Source organism: Equus przewalskii, chromosome 14 (genome assembly GCF_037783145.1).
Source record: "Equus przewalskii isolate Varuska chromosome 14, EquPr2, whole genome shotgun sequence".
Classification (NCBI taxonomy): Eukaryota; Metazoa; Chordata; class Mammalia; order Perissodactyla; family Equidae; genus Equus; species Equus przewalskii.
The window spans coordinates 82292528-82316483 of record NC_091844.1 but is presented as its reverse complement, the minus strand read 5'-3'; the positions used below and the strand labels follow the sequence as shown (position 1 = coordinate 82316483).

Genomic DNA, 23956 nt, shown 5'->3' with positions numbered 1-23956 from the left:
CCAGGAAACCATGTGCGCACGTGGAACACTGCTGTCTTCTTTCGCAGGCGTCCGTGGAGATCCCTGGGCTGCAGCTCAACAACCAGGACTACTTTCCTTATGTCTACTTCCACATCGACCTCAATCTCCTTGACTAGAAAGACGAGCTGGCGCCACTAAGCTGTCGCACCCATGCAGACCACACAGAGGCTTCTTTCCCTCAGCCCGAGCAGTTTAAATGTCCTACAGAATTTAAATTTTTAGAGAAATTGCTCACAAAAGTTAGTTACAATTGTATTTATTTTTTTTAAGTTACAATAAAGAAATGCTCTCAGTCCTTTCGTCTCATATTCCAACATAATTCAAAACTTCAATTTTGTGAATGTTTTACACAAAGGGGAACTGCCTATAAATTGTTAACCTGCTGCCGTATCTCAAATCTTAGTGGACATTTTGTGAGGGCTTAGTAGTAACATTAAAAACCATGAGCTACGGGCCGGCCTGGTGGCGCAGAGGTTGTTTGCACCTTCTGCTTCAGCGGCCTGGGGTTTGCTGGTTTGGATCCCGGGTACAGACATGGCACCGCTTGGCACACCATGTGTTGGTAGGCATCCCACATATAAAGTAAAGGAAGACGGGCACAGATGTTAGCTCAGGGTCAGTCTTCCTCAGCAAAAAGAGGAGGATTGGCGGCAGAGGTTAGCTCAGGGCTAATCTTCCTCAAAAAAAAAAAAAAAAAAAATTTTTAAACAGCAAAAGACCTTGAGCTAACTGTATAACCAGCTATATTCTCTTAGTCACTGATGATGGCCCAAAGACAAAATATTGGGCACAAAACGCAGTTCTCAACTGACAACCCATTGTTTTTCATCTTCTATATAAACTTGCTTTTCATTTCATATTTACAGATGGAACCTGACCTGGCGGGACCCCTGTAAATCAGTGTGATAGGCCTCCTGATGTTCTCATCTGAATCACAAGTCTGTAGAGAGGAGACATCAGGTCACCCCTTCAGAACATTGATTTACCGGCTAAACGTCAGACTCTGAGGTTATGATGTGGACACTAATTTCATACATTTATTGGCATTGTCCAAAATAGTATTTTATTCTTTAATGGAAAAAAGCCATTAATATTCAAATGAAAGAATCACATTAAAAAACTTACGTATGAGAAACAGCCCCCAAGGACACTCAAGCGGCAGAGGGAGGTGGAAGTGTTTTGAGAGCCCATCAGTTTTCTTCAAAGTATCACATAACAGAATACAACCGAATCCACTGGCTACAACAATTCATAGAATTTTTCATTGTTTTCTTGAGATGCACAAGTTCACTGTTGCAGTGTTTCAAATGACCAATCAAGTGCTACTTCTTGGTGGAAAAGGCCACTGGTAGATTCATCTGATTGTAAAGAATGTTCCTTCACTGCTGGAAAAATCTGCTCCCAAGAAAAGAAAACTGAAGTCTGTGCTGAGCCCTCACAACTCATCCTTCTCTAAGTCGTCGAGCTCCACGTCGCTGAGGTCAATGTCGTCTTCCACGGGAAGCTGCAACACAGAAAACCGCCGTGAGGCCAGGCAGGGTCCACTGCAGAACGAGAGGGCGCCCGCGAGCTCACCGTCTCACTCTGCAGGGACACGCTCATTCCCAGAGGAACTCGGATGACAAAGCCTGCTTCTCCCCAATAACCCAGCTCCTGCTTTTACCTTTGCCTACTATCAGACAGATGGAAAAGCTGAGAACTTACACGCGACACGATTTTAACCTACCACTCACCTCTGAAAACCGACAGCTATTTAACTGGTCCTTTTGAGGAGGATGGGGCAGAAGTGTACCGGAATAAACGCTAATTCCAAAACTGCAATTTTGCATTTCTCTGAGACAAAAGTAAATGAACTCCAGGTGAAGTTCACCGTAGGGGTAGTGATGAGGAGAGCAGCCTCACTACTGAAATGCATCGTGGCCGCCTCCGTCAGGAGTACCAGATGCCATGCAGCACTTTTAAATAGGGCGGACGGGGTGAAGGGTCTTGAAGACCCTCCCGAATGGCCCCTGAGATGAAGGTATCTCTGGCATCCGGCCAAGGCTCAGGTCTGAGGGCAACGACTCAATCTACAAGAAGCCAAGATGCAGGGGGATCTGGAAAGTCCAAGAGGATGGACGAGAGCCCCAACAAAGAGTCCTGCACACACAGCCTCGGGCCCTGGGGACTCACCTCGCCGTCTTTGCCGTCCCAAGGCTCTCTGGTGCTGATGGCAGGGAACGCCCCACCTCCCACAGGGGCTGTGGATCCGCGCCCGAAGGAGAGCTCCCTGAGGGAAACAACCAAAACACACAGGTTCACAACGGACTGCTGACGAAGAAACTACTTTTTAAAATAATTGCCTACTCTGTCTATGCAGAGGCATTTCTCACCTCTTGCTCCTGAAAAACACCTCATGAATAGAATGATCTTTCCAGTCAGCAACAATAATATAACCAGGCATGAAATTCCTGACTAAGGCCTTGGCAGCAGATAAGGCCAGGTACTACCAATAACTTAAAAAAATAGCAAATGTACTTTACCAAAATACAAATTAAGTATGTAAAAACTATCAAAGTTGATTTAGAACATGGGCAAAACCAAGAATGACACTGGATCAACAAAATTCTAGACTAACTTAAGACCCCAGAGAGGCTTTCTGAAAGATAGCGTCTTAAACTAAAATTCAGTTCCTTTCCTCGGATTTCTAGCAGCGGCACTCAGAGCAGCCCCAGACACTGGAGACCTCGCAAAGGAGCACAGACAACGGTGGCCATTCTCTCACACCTCAGGCTGGAGACAGAGAAGAGCTATGCTGTGGAACAGCATGTTAGCCTTGACTTTGGCAGGTCTTGACAGAAAACACGTCACTGGAAAGATGGAGAGGCAGTCACCACACGTGAGCAAGGAATCCTTGAAAGAAGCCTCAATATCCTCCAGTGCAGGGTGCTTGGGATATGGGCAAAAGAGAAAAAACGCCCAACAGGATACCAAGTTTCCTGTATGTGTCTGACAACGGCTACCTGCATGGTGGGAAAAACTGGGTAATTTTATCCATCACCTTTGGCTACTTTGCATTTTTCACAATGTATATCGGTGGTTCTTAAATGGGGGCAATTTTTGTCCCCAGAGGACATCTGGCAATGTCTGCAGACATTTTTTCTTTTGAGGAAGATTAGCCCTGAGCTAACATCCACTGCCAATCCTCCTCTTTTTGCTGAAGAAGACTGGCCCTGAGCTAACATCTGTGTCTATCTTCCTCTACTTTATATGTGGGATGCCTGCCACAGCATGGCCTGATAAGCAGTGCATAGATCCGCGCCCAGGATCTGAACTGGCGAACCTCAGGACGCTGAAGTGGAGTGGGCGAACTTAACCGCTATGCCACAGGGCTGGCTCATCTGCAGACATTTTTGATTGTCACACACTGTGTGTGTAGGGGATGCTGCTGGCATCTAAAAGGTAGAGGCCAGGGGGGCTACCAAACATCCTATAATACACAGGACAAACCAACTATCCAGCCCAAAATGTCAAGGTGCCAATGTTGAGAAACCTAGTAGATATATCAGTTACATTAGAAAAGAGGGTTCTCATATGCTCTACAACCCACTTTACCACCATTCACTGAACTGTACATGTAACACAGGACAGGATGCTGACTGCCATACCAATGTACGGGCAGAACAGAGGTATTCCACACAGGAAGTCAGACCTGTGTCTCTCAGTCTGTCTAAAATCTACGCTAGAATGGCTCAGTTTACCAGGAAGGGGCACAGGCCAATCCAAGCTCTGGCTCATGTGGGAAATACAAACGCATGTGAATAATAAAAAGCCAGCGGTTCTACCTCGTGTTAGTTTTGTGTCCTTAATCAGGTTATTCATCATCTCTAAACATGAGCCTTTTCAATAAAATGCCAACATATCTGCTACTGGACATTTGGTGGATAAGGTGGGTGCTTGGAAAACAAAAAGCTCGCTTCCTTAAAGTCAGCAGCAAGGGCAAACAAAGACTAATGGGCAGATGCCAAACCTCCTTTAAATAGTAACAAAATTCTGAGGGAACTGTGCCTTCAGAGCAGAGTTCAGTTGCTTAAAAAAAAAGGTTTTTTAATAGCCCAGTTAGGCTTCTCCCCCGCCACCATTTTCTCTGCAGGCTAAATGCTAACAGAGACCTCTTCTTACAGACAGATCCCGAGAACTCTGGCTGCTGCTTTCAAACAAACTGAAGAGCCACGAACTGACAGTAAACTCAAGTCCTTTCTGCCCTTCCGGGTGCATAATGCACAGTCATGTACTTCTATCTTCAGGCTGCTGCCCCAGGAGGAACACACACGACCATCTCAGGGAAAGACGCGGGAATCACTAACGTCATCATGGGTCGATCACAGCTTTCAATCGCTGCCACTACATTCATAAACTGTTAGCTTAGCTTCATCGTTACTACGTTAAACTTCTATGGGCTGTCTGAAAAACTGCACAGTGGCACCGATGGTATTTTTGTTTTTGATTTTCCAACAGCCAGACGGCGGCAGTTCTGTGGTTTTTCAAGGCTGCGTGTCAGTGCCTCTCGCCACTAGGCAGACGCAGACACCAGCTCTCGGCCAGGCCCAAGACTGACCGTTGGACGCAGGCTCCTCACCGGTGCTGTGCTCTCTGCACGTTCAGTTCTTAGAAAACCAGATTCCCCTGCAGCTAGAAACAATACACCGGCAGGTAGCTTGTTTCCTTCCTATTCATCCACACACACTTTTCTCCATTGGACCAAGCAGGTTCTGAGGTTTTCTGCCACCTCCAGGGCACAAAGTTTGAGACCCACTGGCCTGTATGATCTCAAGCACAAAAGTAACTGGCTCAGGTTTACAACATGCTATCGTCCCTGCACCTTTTCCATGAAGCGCATACCTCCTCTGTACTTAAAAAACTAGAAGAGGAAACCTGGTTGAAAGTAAACGTAAATAAAATTAAAGCTGGGGTTAGAACCTGTAATTTCCAATAAGTGAGTCCAGAGGCTCAATCTCACTATTGCTTACTATTCTCAGACGTTTCCTAAGTTTTCAACATTGGAATTAGCTGCTGAAAAAGGATAAGGACATCGTTCAGCAGTCCTCCTTCAATGCGCCGTCTGCTGATGAACAGGAAGCCCCTGGAGGGCAGTGCTACCTTTCCTAATGGAAACTGTTCCAGCGGCCAGGGTTCTTTCATTCATGAACTATTTACCAAGAGCTTGTCATCAGCCAGGCTCCTGAGCAGTGACCAGAGAGAAAATACTGTGCAAGAGATTCAGCTTCATGGAGCTCACAGTTATGGGGAAGAGGCCTTAATCAAATTACCACACATCTGAGAGAAAGCACAGGGTCAATGCCTTGCATTTGCCTAAAAGATGACCTCAGTCAGTTTTAGGATGCGTTGACTAGCAGCACACGGTAGTAAGCTCTATAAATTGGGTTTGACGTTGAGAAAGCATCCAGTCATTTGCACACTGTTGGAGTTACTTAAGTATGTATACCCATTTTCAATACCGACATTCTAAAGCCAACTGCCGGAAATGGAGACCACAGCACCTGAAGGCAGGGGACAAAGCACGCCATGGGGATGGAGACCACACCACCCAAAGACGGGACAAAGCACGCCGTGGGGATGGAGACCACAGCACCCCAGGACAGGGGACAAAGCACGCCGTGGGGATGGAGACCACAGCACCCGAAGACAGGGGACAAAGCATGCTGGGGGGATGGGCGACCCTTAGGAGACCCTTCGGAGAATCAGGAAGAGCCAGTGCCAACTGCCAGAAGAAGGAGTTGGCCTGAGAACAGGAAAGTATTAGCATCATTCACTACACAGAATGCTTCCATGGAAAAGAGAACAAAGCTCAGGAAGATGATTTAAAAGCTCTAATTTTTATAAACATCTAATTCTCTGGAATGTCAAATGCAAAATAATTCCATTATCGCCTGGTCTATGTAAACCTAGTTTTGAAAAAAAAAAAAACTGCAACAGTACCAAACAGACAAAATGAGAACAACTCAGGAAGGCAAGAAATTACCTGAGAAACTCGTTAATGCCTTGCTCACTGAAAGATCCTTTCAGAAGGGCAAATTTCATCTTGCGCGCATTAATGGCTGCCATGGCGGGGTATCCAAACCCGCCAATGCCCAGTGCAGTCTCGAGCTCAGACTGGGCTCCAGCTTCTGTCCACAGCCACCTAGAAAAGCAGACTGGTTTTCAGAGCAGAGATCCCTTTCAAAGTAATTAGAATCTAGCAGATTTTAATTAAAGAACAAAAGACTACACTTCAAATATGTGTATTTTTTAAAGTAAAAATATCTTTTTAATTAAGGTCATTAATAGCTAATGACATTGTGAAATTTCAGTTGTATATTATTATGTGTCAGTCACCATATAAACGTGCCCCTTCACCCGTTGTGCCCACTCCCCAACCGCCCCACCCTCTGGTACCACTAAACTGTTCTCTTTGTCCATTACACTTCAAATATTTTATGGAATGAAATGGGTGCAGAAATAAATGGAAAACAGAAGGTAAGTTTTTTGAATAATGTACTGTAGACGTGCTCTTAAGTAACCACAGCTCCTCTCTTACGTTCCCTAAACCCTAACTCCAGAATGGATTGGTCCATCTATAAGACAGTTCTCGCAGCTCCCAAAACATTACTCATTAAATTTGATGAATTTGCTGTCTTTATTACCTGAAACCCTACCAATATCATCTGGATTGTCTGTGTGCTCTTTAGAAGTGTAATAACTTCTTTTAAAAAGTTATGGATATGTCATTATTCAATACACATAGAAATGCTCAACCCAATTTCTTGATGCAACTTCTACAATGGTGCAGAATAAAGAACTTCAGAACGTGTCACACAATAAACACTCGCTGAACTAACGAAGGCACAAGGTCATTGTGAGAGTGACAGCAAGTGGCACGAGGTACCTGGGACAGCAACGCATACTGAGGATGAGAAGCAAAAAGATAAGCAGGAAGGAGACAGAGACATACTTCATTTAAAAAGTCTGCCCAGATCCAGCCCTCAGGCAGGAGAGGGTAAAGAAACACGCTTCTGTTTCCGCTTCCTTATCTAGACTTCAAGGTTGTACCAGAATTCATTTGTTACTAATTTAAGTTTTTGCTTGCTAGCCTGGGACCCCAATCACCATTTAAAACACAATTCCTATAAGAAAAAGTATGCTGTGGTACAAATAAGTGTCTAATAAATAAGAGACCTGCATTACTTCTTTTCCTCCTAGATGATGATTATTTTTGTATTTTAAAGAAAAAAACATGCCAAGGCACACAAAAGAAGACATCCTACAGAAACCCAGAGGGAACCAGATACTTTCAATAAGCACTACACTCTCCTGTCCAAACGACACTCAGATAATAAGTTCAATAACTTACCCCCACATTTTCTTTTTGTATTTGTCTGCCAACTTCAGAAGAACTTCCAAATAAGAATTTCTGCCTGCAGCTCCTGATTTAAACAGAGAAAAACTTTTAAAGGTAAAAATAAAGGCGTCTGTATCATTAATCCATTTAGAAAGTGTCCTCAGAGCAGGTAGCACAGAACAACTAAGGGCAAGCGAGTTCCAGTTCATCGTACCAGTATCAAGAATATGGGGCAGCACAGCCACGACACAGAGCTGATGCTCCTCACATGTCTTCTTGGCGATGTCCTCGTTGATGATCTGTGGGACCCAAAACACAAGGGATAGTTGGAAGGCCACATGATGCAAAACCCAAAGGTAAGCGTGAATACAAAGACTTAGCACCATCACTTTCATTAAAAAGCAAAGCAATTCAAGAGATAGGTAAGACTTCTATAATACCACCTTATATGCTTTACAGAAAGACCAACAATAATGTTCTGTAAAGGATTTCTGTCATTTCTTCCAAAGCCATCTATCTGTGCTGCTGGTGAGGCACTGGCAAATATACACGGTCTCTACAATCAGAACGCCTGGGCATAGCCTGGCTCTGACACTTAATCATTTAGACAGACAGACATATTTATACGTACTACATAGTTATGTGAATTTGAGGCTCTCTATGCCTCAGTTTCCTTATATGCAAAATGAAAATAAAAATAGTATCTACCTCTAAGTGCTCATGGGAGAACTAAAAGAGAAAAATCTACATAAAAGCAGAACAGTGTCTGCGACAGGGTTAGGTGCTCAATAAATCTTAGCTATTATTTCGAGAACAATAAATGGAAGTGGCTGGATCCAATCTATTTTTAAGAAGCTTAGGTACACTTTTGCTCGTAGTGCAATTATTTTAGTACTAAAAGGTATGAAAAGCAGCAATTTATCAGATAGGTTTTGCCCATTTGAAAGTACGTAAAACACTTAAAAGAAAGCATTTTTAAAAAGGGAAAGAGCTAATGTGAAGAGACAAAAAGAGGGTCACTGCTTTAACACCCCCATCAGACTGGAAGAGCTTTCCTTACTAGGAATGACTGAAGCCGTTACCTCAAGCAGCTCAGGAGGTGGGGCGTTATCAGAAAACAAATCGAGGGCCCGTGAAATGATGTCTGATCTTGTCCGCCCCCCATCATAATCCACAGGAGACTCGCCCTTCTGAAATATCTTGATTGTAGGAAATCCCCTAATCTATTTAAAAAAAAAGATCAGAGTACAAAATCAAATTAACATTTAGTAAAAAATACAATAATCTTTATGGTTTCTAAAACTACCTTATAGGTAATTTAATGTAACAAAAATACTCCCCAGCCTGCATCACTGTCTAAGGGATAACACACAGAGGTCTGTAATCAGGGGGTTTTAACAGCCTGACAGCCAGGCTTAGCCAAATCTTATCCAAACCCTGGATACGTACTTGATACAATATGTCTGCTCTAGAACAAACGGACCAACTTCAAATACCACATGAACAACCTGTAAAAGCTTGGGCAAGCTGAAAGTCACAGTGAGCACACAGTAGTGAGACGGGGGAAAAAGAAAAACAAAACAACCGTCCTGAGTTCCAGACTCACTAATTCATTATGACAATAAAGTGACTTAATTTCTTCATTACAAAATGGCTAACCATCTCCCCTCCTACCTCACAGGGGGGCCTGGAGTCCTGCACGAAGTCGCAGTTGAAAATACTGCGTATTTCACAGAGAAATGGGCCTGAGGGATACACTCACCCCGTAGCGGCTGGCCAGCACCTGGTTGACGGTAGCATCCACAGCTGCGAGTTTCACTTTCCCTTTCGTTTGCTCTTTGACCTCTGTAGCTGCAGCTGCCCATTCTGGCTCCAGGCTGTAGAAAAATATATTCACTTTAAAAGGGTATTTCACCTCTCAGCACAAGTACTCTGTGTGCATTTTCTGCCCAATCCAGTTAAATCACACTTGGAAAACATTTTATGTGTAGCTTTACGAAAGATACGATGCGACCCTTCACACATTTGCTTCCCAGGCCTTTGTCACTCCCCTCAAATCTGGATGCCAGCTCCCTGTTAACCCTTGACGATATGACAAAGGAAACCCTTGGCACTAATGCCAATGTTTAACATTCATTTAGAGTCAGAGCTTTTCTGGAGGAGAGCCTGGTGATCATCTCTGCTCCCGTTCAGCTCTTTCAAAGTGAGCTGGACAAACACACTAAAACCACCGCGACTTAAAAAGTACTCAGTAAAAAGCACTTACTTTTTACAGTGTCCACACCAAGGAGCATAAAACTCCACCATCCAAACATCTTCACTGTCAAGGACGTTCTTATCAAAGCTGTCATCCGTCAGCTCAATCACATCTTTCTTACTTGAGCTTTCGCTTCTACCCTGTCATTTGTGACATTAAACATTAAACTACCATTTGGCCAAAAAGCACACTATTCCTCTTCTAAGTGCACTAACTCCTTCTACATCTTACCAAAGTTTTGAGTTTTTCCTTCAAGTGAAAACTATCTTACTCAGGTTGGGGACATTCCTTACTGTTACTTTTACCTCTATCACCTACTATTTTTAAGAGAAACCTCAACATGGCTCAAAGAACCACCTTAATAACATTATTCTAACTCAGACTCAAACACAGCTGCCGCTGTGTCCCAGGATGCTAAACATAACTAGTTACTACCTTTTCATAGATCAAAAAAGCTGAAAATTGCAATTAATCCTTCTCTTTTTTCAGAGAAATTTCTTCAGTGCTAACCCTAAGCAGTAGTCAGTCTGGCTATCTTGCTGTGTGTGGCCTGGGCCAGCAGCCATGGAGGCAGGGAAGACAGCTGGGCTCATTAAACGCCTAAGTTTGAAATAAAACACGAGAGTATGAAATCTCTGTAAACTCGAAGTCTGTGTAGAGTTAGTTTTACCAGCCTCCTAGAAGAGTGAAGGGCCATTTTATACATATTTATCAGTAAGAAATTATTATTATTATTTTTAAGATTGGCACCTGAGCTAGCATCTGTAGCCAATCTTTCTTTTGTTTCCTTTTTCTCCCCAAATCTCCCCGGTACATAGTTGTATGTTCTAGTTGTGGGTCCTTCTAGGTGTGGCATGTAGGACGCCGCCTCAGCAGGGCCTGATGAGCAGTGCCATGTCCGCGTCAGGATCCCAACCAGCGAAACCCTGGACCGCTGAAGCGGAGCACGCGGACTTAACCACTTGGCCACGGGGCCGGCCCCCATCAGTAAGAATTTAATGTCATCTCACAAGAACATAAGTATATCGTGGTTAAACTTCACAACTTCATACAGGGGCATCTAAAATACCAATCCGTAGAACAGGAACTTCTTTCTCTTCTTCCTTATCCATTTATGCATAATTTTCCAGGGATTTTGGGCTGACTGCCACAGATACAGGCCAAGAGGTCATCCAAATTTCATCCTTGTCTGCCCAAAGTCAGTGGGGAGGAGAGCTGGTCTCTCCACTTTGGAGCTCTGAAGGCCAGGGATCCCAGGGCCCCAGCAACCTTGGCCTGGAGCTCTTTCTCCCTCTACAGTCCAAACTCTTCTGTCAGCCTGGGACAAGGATGCCTAGCTGGGGGCCTGGGTCTCGCCCTGCAGTTGTGGCAAGACGCCCTGGGGCTGACTGCCTATGGTGACAGTGATTCTGAGGTGGCCAAATGAGCAGGCTAGGTTGCTGATTCTGTCTGGGATCAGCTGACTCAACCTCCTGTTATTTTTTTAAATAAAAGATAACCAACTTAAAATATTAAAACAAAAAATTATCTTCTACAAGGAGTTTACACTCAGGCTTCACAATCACCACACACATTAAAAGTTGACACCATACAGCCTTACCTGTTTTCCAGAACTATATCCACCGTGGCTCCTTCCCCCAAGGCGATCCTTGACGAGCTGGCGCAGAGCACTGAGAGCAGCATCTACAATGGCCTCGCCACTTCTGCCACCTACAGGAAGACAAAGGATGATCAGAAGAACGGTGCTGGCGGGCTGTGCGCCTGTCTGATGCTACCTAAAGACTTGCACCTTTACAGATTTGTCAGTGTCATCTGATGTTCACACAGACCTAACACCATGTGTATTTAAGAGAGAGTCAATTTCTCCCCAGCATACCTTTCACGCTAGACTTTACACTTGGAAAACCAATTCCTCTTCTTCAGTTTTAGGTTATTAGCAGGAACAAGAATGTCCTGGTCACCTATAAATATCATCTCCTAATGGGAATAATTCACAAATGTTTACTGAATATATAAAATGTACACAGATGAATAACATGAATAACTATCTAGGTAAAAAAGGAGGAGAAGTACCGAATGAGGAAAATAAAAGAAACTTTTTCTATGAGATAATAACAGAAAAGACCATGGACAAAGCAGGCTATGAGGGGTCTGAAGCTAAGCAACTGGAAAGCAATCCCGGGCCTCTTTTTGCTACCTTGCTTAGAAAACACTGTGGTTTTAGGCTTTTAGATTCTGTAGCTGAACTTACTCCTAATACAAGAAGCAACAAACTGTACTAAAACTCAGTGATGACAACAGCTTTTGGAAGTTTACCAAAAACTATATGCTCAAGAAAAAGGGGCCATTAACTGAGTCACAAGTATATGGATAATATATGCCATGAGGGTATCTTCAGAGTTCAAGGGTAAAACTCTAATAAAATCTCTTCAGAAAGTTTCATCTTTCTTTTTTTAAAAACAGTTTTCTAATCAAACTGCCCAGGGAGAGAGGAAAACTTCTGAGAATACTTCAGACCTGACATTGAAAGAAATACAGCACAGCAATGCTCTGAATACGTTCAGAGCATCTTGTAACACATCCCTAGTTGGCAGGACCACACATCACTTCCTCACACAGAAGGCAAGACCTCAACATAAAAACAGCCTCTGCTCCATCTTCTGAGCCAGTGCCCCTTCCACCAAGCTTTACCTGGAACTACACCAAGAAATAAACCAGGAAAGACGACAGAGGGTTTTCTCACTCTAGACCAAAGGTCAGCAAACTCTTCCAGAAAAGGGCCAGACAGTAATTATTTTCCATTTGGCAGGCCACACTGTCTGTTGCTGCTACTCAATTCTCCTGCTTTAGTGTGAAAGTAGCCATAAGCAATACGCGAATGACTGTTTTCTAAAACCTTTATTTACAAAAATATGCAGCAGGCCAAATGCCAACCCCCATTCTAAACATTCTATTTTTATAAGTTAGCAAAGCAAACAAACAATTATTCCAAAGCAGATGTTTACTCAGAAAAATGAAACTGATCATTTTATGGGACTTCAGAGCTGGTGAGTCTAGAAGAAATGTCATGTCTAAGGCCCTATCTCCAAGTATTTGACCCCCAGCTGGGAGATGTACCAACTACATCGATATTTACCAAGTTACATGCTTTACATGTACTCTGTCAATGCAACTTCTAGCAGCCTAAAATAGGTCTTCACACCCCATTTTACAGGTAAGAAGCAAGTCCAGAGATTAGGTGCTGTGTCTAGCCCGCAGTTACACCCAGGCCAGGCTGTCTTCAGAGTTCCCTCTCTAGGTTCTGCACGCACTCCCTTCGCTTCCCTTTTCTGGGGATGTCTTCTCTCTCAGCTGATGCAAAGCAAGACCCTAAGTTCAGACAACACAATAGCATTCTGCTTTCCTGTGATGCTGATTCTCCCCCCGCCCAACCCCACAAACTTGTTCTTCTCACAAAGAGCAAAACCTAAGACGTCAGACTCTAAGCTCAGTCACTGATATGCCCCAGGTGATGAAATCTTAAAAAAATGATCAAATGAGCATAATTTAAACACACTATGCCCAATACTTTTTTTAGGACCCTGGATATAGCTCAACCTAGCAATTCTGATTATCCTAATATAATGATCTGTTTGTGAGATCTTAAATAAAACACCAGGACTATTCTATGAAAGAACAGAGTGACTAAAATAACATTTACCCTTGAGTCTAGAGCCAGAATCCTCTCTTTAGTTGCCTCAGTGAGTCACAGCAAATACAATTTACTTATCTACACAAGAGGGAGAATTTGTGGTACTTATTTCCTATCAATAGGAGACTACATAACAGCTTTAATACTCAAATACTGTATGTGTTTACAAGGCATAAAGATCCTCAGGCAAAATATTCCACAGTAACATCAATAGTTTAAATTCACTATCGAGTTAGGCCCTCCTGTTTTTCACCTACCTGCTCAAATTAAGATTCCGACCAGGGGAACGGAGAAGTTAGGAAAAGTCCTTACCCTGATAATCTTCTGGTCTGTTTTTGTTGGCTCCAAAAATCTTAATGGTAGGAAATCCCTGAACACCGTATTGACCTCCTAGGGACTGATGTTTATCTGCATCAACTGCACCAACTTTTACAACATCCTGCGGAAATACAAAAGAAATACCTATTTTTCCTTCAACTGAAGCAGATTCCACAAGAACCCATCATCTGATTCGCGTAGACTGACAAACAAAATGAAGGGCAGGGCATGGTTTACAGTCGGAATTAACGAGGGCCTTGGCCTGGGAAATCATGCCTGAACCGAATGAAGGGTGAAACGCAAGTCAGCCCACGGAGACCACTCTGCAGCTCCCAGAATGAGCACGACTAAGAGTAGTTAGGTCATTTATCCGGGAAACAGAATTGATAAAAACAGACAACACAAAAATTTATACATATCCCTTTGCTCCTTACATGATTTTGGCACCAGAAAAAGGGTTTTGAGCTTCAATATGCAAATTAGGGGCCATCTTGGTGGAGCAGCAGTTAAGCTCCACATGCTCCACTCTGTGCTCAGGTTCACGGGTTCAGATCCCAGGCGTGGACCTACACTACTCATCAAGCCATACGGTGGCAGCATCCCACATAGAAAATAGAGGAAGACTGGCAACAGGTGTGAGCTCAGAGCCAATCTTCCTCACCAAAATAAATAAATAAATACATAAATAAGATGCAAAGTAACTTCCTATTGTACATCAAACCTGCTTGTATACTTATTTAAACATATACAGGTGAATGTGGACATCTTACAAACTTACTTTTAACGCAGTGGCTACTTTTTTCCATTCTGGGGTTAATCTTTGGCAGTGGCCACACCTTTTAGGAGATGAAAACACAAATAAGACAACAATTAGTCTTTGATCGTCAATTCAAAAAACATCCACCAACGGTCTACTGAGTGACAAGCACTGGAGGTGAGGGCCTGCAGGGGGAACGAGCGCCAACCAACACTATCAGTGACTGGGGGCTCAGCACTGTGTGACTGCACCACAACCCTATCAGTGACTGGGGGCTCAGCACTGTGTGACTGCACCACAACCCTATCAGTGACTGGGGGCTCAGCACTGTGTGACTGCACCACAACACTATCAGTGACTGGGGGCTCAGCACTGTGTGACTGCACCACAACACTATCAGTGACTGGGGGCTCAGCACTGTGTGACTGCACCACAACACTATCAGTGACTGGGGGCTCAGCACTGTGTGACTGCACCACAACACTATCAGTGACTGGGGGCTCAGCACTGTGTGACTGCACCACAACACTATCAGTGACTGGGGGCTCAGCACTGTGTGACTGCACCACAACCCTTTTTCATATTGTAACAAAGAAGCTTCTAAACTACTGCTCAGTTCAATCATATTGAAAGAGTTTAAACAAACTCTTATCGTTAGTAACTCTATCCCTGAGCAGGAACTTCAGTGTTTATCTGGTCAAGTGTGCACCTCTATGTGTGGTCCCAACTGTCAGGCTACACAACTGCAGATTCTTGGGCCCCACGAAATCAGAGTTCCCGGAGAAAGGGTTCGGGGTCCTACTAGTGATTCTTACATCTATTAAGGTGAGACATACCCTGATCTGCTCCAAACTTTTCATTGTAGCGATGACGCATCTGCATTAGAGCCTAAACCTCAATGCTCTCTGGCTCCCACAAGCAGCTTGTGGAGTTAAAAATGCACAGAGAATCCCAAATCAGTAAGCCTAACAAGCTGAAAAGCACTTGACACCACAAGGTGGTGACAAAAGAGCAAGAGAGACAAGAACACAAGGAAAAACAACCATAATCTTTTAGGTACTAGTATTTGAAAAAAATTGTGCAACATAACACACAGAAAAGTGCCTTTAAAAAATTCTATACACACAAATCTGTTTGATTTATACCATTCACTGAGGTTGTAGGTAGCTATACCGTGCACATTCAGTGTTGTATAACATCTATTTTATGAAGATAACCACAACCAGTTTATCCACAGATGATTTGCTGTTTTTAAACAAAGTGAATTCTAATTTGGTCTCTAAGGACCTAATGAGCAAATGCCACGTGCCAGTGTCGTGACGAGCACTCCTCACAGACGATTTCATTTCATCAGCACCAGGACCCTGAAGGCAGGCCTAGCTCTTATTATTTTACAGACGATGACACAGCACGTGGGACGGTAAAGACCACCCAATATCACAGAGTCATCCAGCGACAGCTGCCTGACAGGCCTTTCTGACTCCAGATCCCACATTCTTCATCAGTGCGTAGTACTGCCTTTCACAGGGGCCTAAGCTTAACCCACTATTTTAGAAGTCAGGATCTTTCAGGGAAATGTCCTGAAATGCTGATTCTACATACTTACACATAGTTAAGTTTTGCTATTTAGGTGAGATACTTAGAAGGCCAGGAGGCCAAAATTTCACAGGAGTTTATGCCCTTTTAGTTTCAGTTTATTCTATGAAAGGACTCAAATCAGAGACTGTCAGAGTCTATACCCCCTCCTATTTCAATGTTAAGTGATGTAAAGATAGATCGAAATGCCAAATAAATATAAACACAGCAGCACACCCTCTAACCCACGGGCTCTTCACCTGGGTCCACAGACCCCCAAAGGATCAGTGGACAAAATTCAGGGGCTCTGTGAACTCTGATGTGGGGAAAACACCCCTCTATTTTCACTAACCTGTAATTGAAATTTAGGGTTTCCTTCAATTACGAACATTAACAACATACCACAGTTGGTCAGTACTTGTGACTTTGACACGAATAAAAATCATGGCTATTTTCATATCACCACTATCGCTGTTGCAGATGTCTTTAAACATCACGTACACTCATCACTATCTCAGAATTGTGGTCGCTAGCTGTTAGACCTGCGGCTGGATCTCCAGTAAAAGAGTACTACCTAACCACATCAAGATTTATCTTACTATTTCATAACATTATTTCAATATCTTAGGTTTCCTTGGTGATCCTATATGCTTTATTTTATACATGTAGAAAATAGGAACCTTCACCAAGCTGCCGAAGTCCAAGCACAAAAAGAAGTTAAAAGCACCTCCCCTAATTAGACAGTCTCTGACCCACAACACTAGGAAGCAAAATTCTGCCCGTGTAACAATAACTAACTCCCGCATCCAGATCCTGTCTTCTCAGCTATGCGGTCTGGTTTAGGTTGGGAAGGAAGTATATTCTCTTACATCGTAGCTCCCCAAAACAAGATCAAAACTAGTAAAAACCGCATACAAAGGCATTAAAAAATGTTTGCACAATTACTATTTGTATAGAATTCTCATTTGAATTTAAGAAGCAAAAGACAAATAGCTTTTTTTAAAAAAATAATAAAGGCATTAAGAGAAACAGGATTCAATGTGGCAACATAAACTTTTAAAATAGAAGGTTTTTTTGCTAAACTGAATGGTTTCATGGTCTTCCAAAGAAAAAATTAAAGCAATAAAGGGAAACCTTTCATCAGGCATACCTTAAATGCGCCACCTCAGGTAAGAAGAATTTGTAAGCATTTCACTTACTACCCTACATGAGCTCACAAGGCATAGCTCACATCTAAAAGGACTAGTCTGGGTCGCAGATCACCACGCAATTAACCCGCACAGATACACACTTGCTGGTGCTCGGGTCTCCTCTCAAGGAACTTGCGGCCTGCGAGTTTAGAGCTGTGACAATCTCGTGCACATTTTGCACTGTTTCCATACTTCTATTTGTTGGTTTTTTGTTTTGTTTGCATTAAACGCAATAATACATAAACAATTAGTGCAATGCTGTATTTTGATGACATATAATTGTGCACCCTTAATTTCAATGATAATTATGTATCCACTCCACAAGGGATTTTTCCAGCAATGAAGGTAAAGTAAGAGAAGACTTTTAAAAGTAAACTAGATTTTCTAATTACATATTTCTGGAAGCAACGCTCTTCAAGAAACAGAATGGAGTCAACCACTGATTCTTCCCTTTCCTTCGCCCAATATGCTTTCTGCAGAAAACCAGTTTCCCTTCCACCTCCATCCCACTTACCTCATCATATAGATCTTCCTAAAATTACAAGGCTTTTATTTTTCTTTCTTGCAACAATTAGCTACTTCAACCATCTTTTTTTTTAATTGACTTAATCTCCAAGGCCTTTAACAGATCAGAACTTGTGGAGTATCCCATTTCCCTCTCCTCTACTTCTTTCAAACAAACAGTAGACTAGACGGCTGAATAAAATCACACTTTGATAAAATTAGAAGAAATACTAATACATAAGTATTAATACATAAGTACCATAAATAACCAACAACTATTTTATAATACTTACCATGGAGCATAGAATTCTACAAGCCACAAACTATCACTTTGAATAACTTCTCGGTTGAAATTTGATGGAGTTAATTCGATTACATCATCACTAGAGGAATAGAGACCATTCACTGCTAGAAACAAGGTGCAGCTCATCAGACCTGGAGAAACAACAAAAAGCACACCATTAATGGCAGGCTTCATGCTCCGACAGGAGACCTGGGCAAGCCAAGTCTTTCTCAGCTGAGCAGGGCCCTTCACGCAGGACGGCCCCGGCCAGGACCCTCCTAACCCCTCTGCCCTGCCCCCCGACTGCTGCTGGGGCCCCTGGAATTTTACTCCCACTGGTGCGGTGCCCAGCAGGAAGGGAACAGACAGTCCACACGCTCACCTCTTGGGCTGCACTAGAAAGTTTTAAATACTATTCTTAGTGCTTTTCAGGTATCAACACCCTCGTTCTTTACAACCACCCTATGAGGCAGGACTATCACTGCCACCCTATGAGGATGATCATATAATTTCTTTCTTTTAATCTGTTGATGCAACAAATTACAAGTGAGACTGACCCGTGTTCTAAGGTAGTGCATTATTACGCCATCTTAGTCACATTTTCATACGCTTATTTTGTAAATAGAATTTGGAAGATTTCAAATGAAACTTTTTGGAATAACTCAATGGTAAATTACTTCTGAAAGGAATGTACACCGATGTTAATTTTTATATTGCCAAATCCTCCACCTTACACTTAACAGCACTTTCAAATCCATTCGTCACTTGATTGTTCCCAGCATTACTAACTAGAGAGCGGGAATCATCCCTATTTTGTAAATAAGGAAACAAAGGCAGAAAAAGATCACGTGGCCCACGATGGTCATGCATCTAACAGGCAGGGCAGCTCTGTGACTTCTACTTCCGAGCTCTTCCCATTACACCATGCTGTCTTTTAGTGCTCAAGATCAAAAGGTTCAGTATGCCATGGGCGTGAATAACAATTACATTGTTGAAGAATATTACATTTGAATTATAGATATGGCTAGTATTGTAGGAACTTACGAAATGAAACTGTGGACTTACTAAGGGTGGTGTGAAGCCACTAAAGAAAGGGTTTTCATGCAGGGGGTATGATCAGATTTGCTTTCTAGAAAGAGCATGTATTCTGGCTCCAATGTGGACAGTGGATGGGGACTTATCAGGAGAGCAGCGTCACACAGACCAATGGAAAAACAGAATGAGTAACAGTAACAAATGCTGCTGGGAGGTCAAGTAGAAAAGACTGAAGACGTCCAGGGCACATAACGACAAAGAAGTCACGGGGCCCCTGGCAGTGGTGGTGGAGTAGTGAAAGTAAGCAGCAGCCAGTCTGCACAAGACTGGAGAGAGGAGGCGGGAACAAGCTGGTGACAACTAGAGCTCACTTTTTAAAGAAGTTTCATCATAAAGGGCAGGAGACAGCAAGCAAATGTGGGGCAGAAGGAAAGTTTCTTTAAAAGATGGGAGTGATCTGGGGCTGCTCCGTGGCTGAGTGGTTGAGTTCACACACTCTGCTTCGGCAGCTGGGGGTTCATGGGTTCACACCCTGGGCGCAGACCCAGCAGCACTCATCAAGCCATGCTGTGGCAGTGTCCCCCAAAGAAGCTCCAGAATGACATACATCTAAGATATACAACTATATACTGGGGCTTTGGGGAGGAAAACACAAGAAGACAGGAGTGATCTGAGCTGGAAGGGAAGACATACGTGAAAGAGGAGAGACTAAAGATAGAGTACAAGGTACAATGGAACAAAATGCCCAGAGTCAGGAGTAGGGGACGGGGTGGCCCGTGACAGGATGACCTCCTCTTCCATTTCAAGAGGTGGGAGAGGGTGAGTGTGGGTGGAGGTCAGGCCAGCCAAAGTGGGGCTCCCTTGATTATCTGTGCTATCCAATACGGTAGCCACCAGCTACACGTGGCTACCCCAAACTGAGATGTTCGGAAGGTGTAAAAAAACACACTGAGGGGCTGGCCTGGTGGCATAGTGGTTGGGCTCGCACTCTCTGCTTCAGCGGCCCAGGGTTCACAGCTTTGGATCCCAGGAATGGACCTGCACTGCTTGTCAAGCTGGGCTGTGGCAGCATCCCACATAAAGTAGAGGAGGGTCAGCATGGATGTTAGCTCAGGGCCAATCTTTCTCACACACACAAAAAAAGCAAACTGAATTTCAAACACTTGGTAGGAAAAAAAATGTAAACTACCTCATTAATATTTTTTATATTGATTAGCTCTTGAAATAGAATTTTAGATATATCAGGTAACAAATATATATTAAAACTAACTTCACCTGGTTCTTTTTGCCTTTTTAAACATTGCTACTAGAAAATCTTAAATTACATATAAAGTTTATTTTCTATTGGATGGTGCTGCTCGATAATCTTTTCATTGCTGCAGGAGAGATTAAGTAGAGTTTGACATATTTAACAAAGCAAGTAAATCAAGACCTAAGCAGAGACAGCCCTAATACTGAATAAGCTTGAAAGAAAAACTGGTCCTAGAAAATCCCCTAGGGAGGTCTACTACTTGTAAAGACATTTATCTTTTTTTCGTAAAATTGATATGAATTGATACTTGTTCAATACATTGGGCTCACTGTGAAATTTTCAAAAATGGAAAAGAAAGGAGAAAACCCACCAACAGTCCCATTAGAAGAAGCTATTGATATTTTGGTGAATATCCTTACTGACCTCTCTCTACACAATACAGTGGTCTCAAACATTATTCTATTTATATAAACGCAATCTTACTATTCAGTCCCTTCTGTAACCTTCTTTCACTCAAAATAAATTACAGACATTTTCTACGTAAGTAATTAATGATTACTCATTACCCCCATGTAAGCATTTTTAATGGCTCTATCATGGCGCCAATGCACTGCTGACAGAACTTGATTGTTCCCAATTTTTCATTATTAACAGGTCAATGCTGAAAATTCTTATACTTCCCCCCCCCAAATGAATATGATTATTTCCTTAAGAGAAAATCTTACAAGGGGGATTGAGTATCTAATATTTATATATATAAAATATATACATTTTATGAATAAATATATCTATCTGTCCAACTACCCTCCAGAAACCGACATCTTAACTAAGACTTATATGACACTATGTATCAGGCATGGTTCTAAACATCTAAGATCTATTAACTCATTTAAGAACTCTATGTGGTATGTATCATCATGCCCATTTTCAGTCCAGGAAATGGAGATACAGCAAAGGTAACTTGTCTAAGGCCACAGAATTAGAAAGAGCACATGGTTATGCAACCCGAATTTTTAACCAAAGGACTGGAGACTGCAGGAGCACAATGCCAAGGCGGGTCATCCTCCAGACCGTGGCAGGAGAATCAGGTTCCTTCCCTCCTCCTGCCAATCAGGGACAGCGCTGCAGAACGCACTCTCCTCCTCAGCTGTTCAAGCAGGCTGGAGTCACCAAGGGCTGGAGCAGGATTCTCACCTCAGGAAGGTGCTTCCTTTCCACTCAAGGATGGTCATGACTACCGACACTCAGTGTATCACGGACTCGGGCTATTTTTTTTTTTCTAGTAATGGTAGTAGACTTTAGTCAAGTACTTGTCTTTAAAACCTGCCTGGTTCTCACAAGAGCCTCCCCTCCTTATAAATGGCTATCCAGTGGAAATGTCTAGATGTAAAGGTTCGAAATCTAAATTCCTTATAAGGCAATTTGACCTGGTAGGGTTAGAAGCAAATTACACAATACTCAGAAAAACAGATGAAAAGATGTATAAATACCAACAGCATAAAAGTAGCCAGTAACTACCCCCTACAAAAACCCTCAAGAAAACAACAAAACCCTCGGCTCACTTAAGACGGTAAAGCAGGTCAAGGCTGACCAATAATCTGGTTCTGAAGCACCCGTCGCCCTTCCACTCACTGATAAGGAGCACCAATGAGAAACTGGAACATCCGAGTGTCTACAATCTATGTGAGCAGATGGTTTTGCCATCTGTGGCTTCCCATTATTCCTCCACGGTAGTTACGGCTGTTATAAATCCACATCAGCAACATCTCGGTCCCACACCTGCCAGCAAGAGTACGTGGTCCCAAAGCACTCATCTAGAAACCACCAGGGCTCCCAAGAAGGCTGACTACATTTATTAAAATAACGAGTTAATTGATAGAATCATACTCTTTTGAGAGCCTACTCTGAATGCACTCATGGGCAACTAAATAAAAACTAAATTCTTTTTCCCTCTACTCTCTCTACAGGAATACAGCAAATATTTATACACTGTTTACTCTCTTTAGACATACAGTAACTGATTCATCCCGAGAACAACGCTATGGGGTAGAGTAGCCCAGAGTGGTTAAGTAACTTACTCCCAGTCACACAGCTAGAAAATAAGGAAGAGGGCCGGCCAGGTCTCCAACCCCGTGGTCTGGATCCAGAGAGTTCTGGTAAGGACTGCTGGAGCGCCTTGGCTGGGACTAGGGGGAGCCCAGAGGACAGGATCCTCAAACTCACTCACTGTAGCGTCTACACCAGACATTTACGTAATTCATCAAAGTCTGAACTTTTTTTTTCTTTTTTCTGCTTTTTTTCTCCCCAAATCCCCACAGTACATAGTTGTCTATTTTACTTGTGGGTCCTTCTAGTTGTGGCAAAGTCTGAACTTGTAACAACGAAACCGAGCCTCATGACCTCTGAAGCGCTCCTGCACCCTGGGCCCAGCTTCGGGAGGAAGGCACTGCTCCCTTTCTAAGGCGACTCCCCCCAGGCCTCCTTCCAGGACTGGGTTTGGATGTCTCAGCCTTTCTTACAAGCGGGACTTCCATGCACAGGTGGGAAGGACCAGCCGCACGGGGAGGCGCCCGCGACGCTCCCGGACACTCTGGGGTCTGAGGACAGGCTCAGAACAGGGTCCTCCTTTTACGTCGCCCCCAATCCGCACCCTCCGCCAGGGACGAGCCAGGGCCGGTCGGGGCGGCTCAAACGCGGCCGGGCCGCCGCCCCTCCACCAGGAGCTCGGCACCCCGCGCTCGGACTGTCCCACGGTCCCCGGGTCCTGGGTCCGAGCGCAGCCCAGGCCCCCTCGTGCCCGCGCACGCGCTCCCTCCGGGTGGGCAGCGGAAGCCCCCTGAGGGCGCCCTCCCCTCCGCCCGAGGGCCGGCGCGGGGCCTCCGGCCAAGGGCAGCCTCGCCCCCTGGGCCCCGCCGCCCCCGGGGTCCCGTCCCGGGTCCCCCGCGTGGGCCGGGCCCACGCCCGCCCGCCCGGCGCCAGCCCGGCCAAGGCCAGGCGCCCGCCCGCTCCCCGGGCCGCGGCCCGCCGTGGGGACTCGGGACCCCCAGCCGGCCCCTGGAGGAGGGGGCCGCGCTCACCGAACACCACGCGAGCCATGCCGAACGCCGCGCCGCCGCGCACCCCGCCGCCGCCTCAGCTCTGCCGCGCCGCGCCCCCGCCACCCCGGTCCCGCCCTCGGCCCACCAGGCAAGCGCCAGGCGGCGCGGGGGTCGGGCCGGAAGGCGCTCGCCAAGCCGTGGCCGCGGCTTATTGGTCCCGGCAGGCTTCGCTCACCCGCGTAGCCAATGGGAGGCGGCCGGGTAGAGGTTCCCGGTTTGGTTTTTTTTTAACGGAGGCGGGGCGAGCGGCGGAAGGAGGGACTTGCTGGGGGCGGGGCGGTGCTGACCAACCTCTCCTTTTGCCCGGGCCCTCGAATCATCCCGCCCCTCCTGGGCTTTCGGTACTTTTCCCGCTGACAGTCCAGTACCTGGTTTTTCGTCTCTCTCGGGCCGCCCCAACCCCTGTCCCTGTCCCCGACGAGCCCCGTTCCACGTCTTGCTCATCCCTTGCCTCCCTCCACTCCCCACCCCTTAACCCTCTTTGTCCCCAGGGAGGATAACTTTCTTTGGGCCCTCAGAGCATCTAGGACCTTATTAGATGACATATTAATTTTTCTTGTGTCCGGACGAGTATGCAGTCAAAAAAGCATGTGCTAA

The 23956-nt window shown here is 44.5% G+C and overlaps 2 protein-coding genes across 12 annotated transcripts in view; one reads left to right on the top strand and one right to left on the bottom strand.

The window, feature by feature from the left end:
- ATP6V1C2 (ATPase H+ transporting V1 subunit C2) overlaps positions 1-316 on the top strand; it is a 54079-nt gene extending 53763 nt beyond the window's left edge. For all 11 annotated transcript variants that reach the window (XM_070574479.1, XM_070574473.1, XM_070574476.1 and 8 more), the window contains one exon: positions 48-316. In XM_070574479.1, the coding sequence (XP_070430580.1) occupies positions 48-133 (86 nt within the window). In that variant the 3' untranslated portion in view covers positions 134-316. The remainder of the gene's footprint in view (positions 1-47) is intronic.
- Positions 262-23488, bottom strand: PDIA6 (protein disulfide isomerase family A member 6). The gene is made up of 13 exons (XM_070574489.1): positions 23339-23488; positions 17985-18126; positions 14444-14501; positions 13660-13786; positions 11257-11366; positions 9666-9796; positions 9162-9276; positions 8482-8622; positions 7614-7698; positions 7412-7484; positions 6044-6202; positions 2194-2290; positions 262-1525 (listed from the first exon to the last, which is right to left on the bottom strand). The coding sequence occupies exons 1-13, from the start codon at positions 23355-23357 to the stop codon at positions 1457-1459; spliced, it is 1326 nt and encodes a 441-aa protein (XP_070430590.1). The 5' UTR covers positions 23358-23488; the 3' UTR covers positions 262-1456.
- Between the last annotated feature and the right edge of the window lie 468 nt (positions 23489-23956).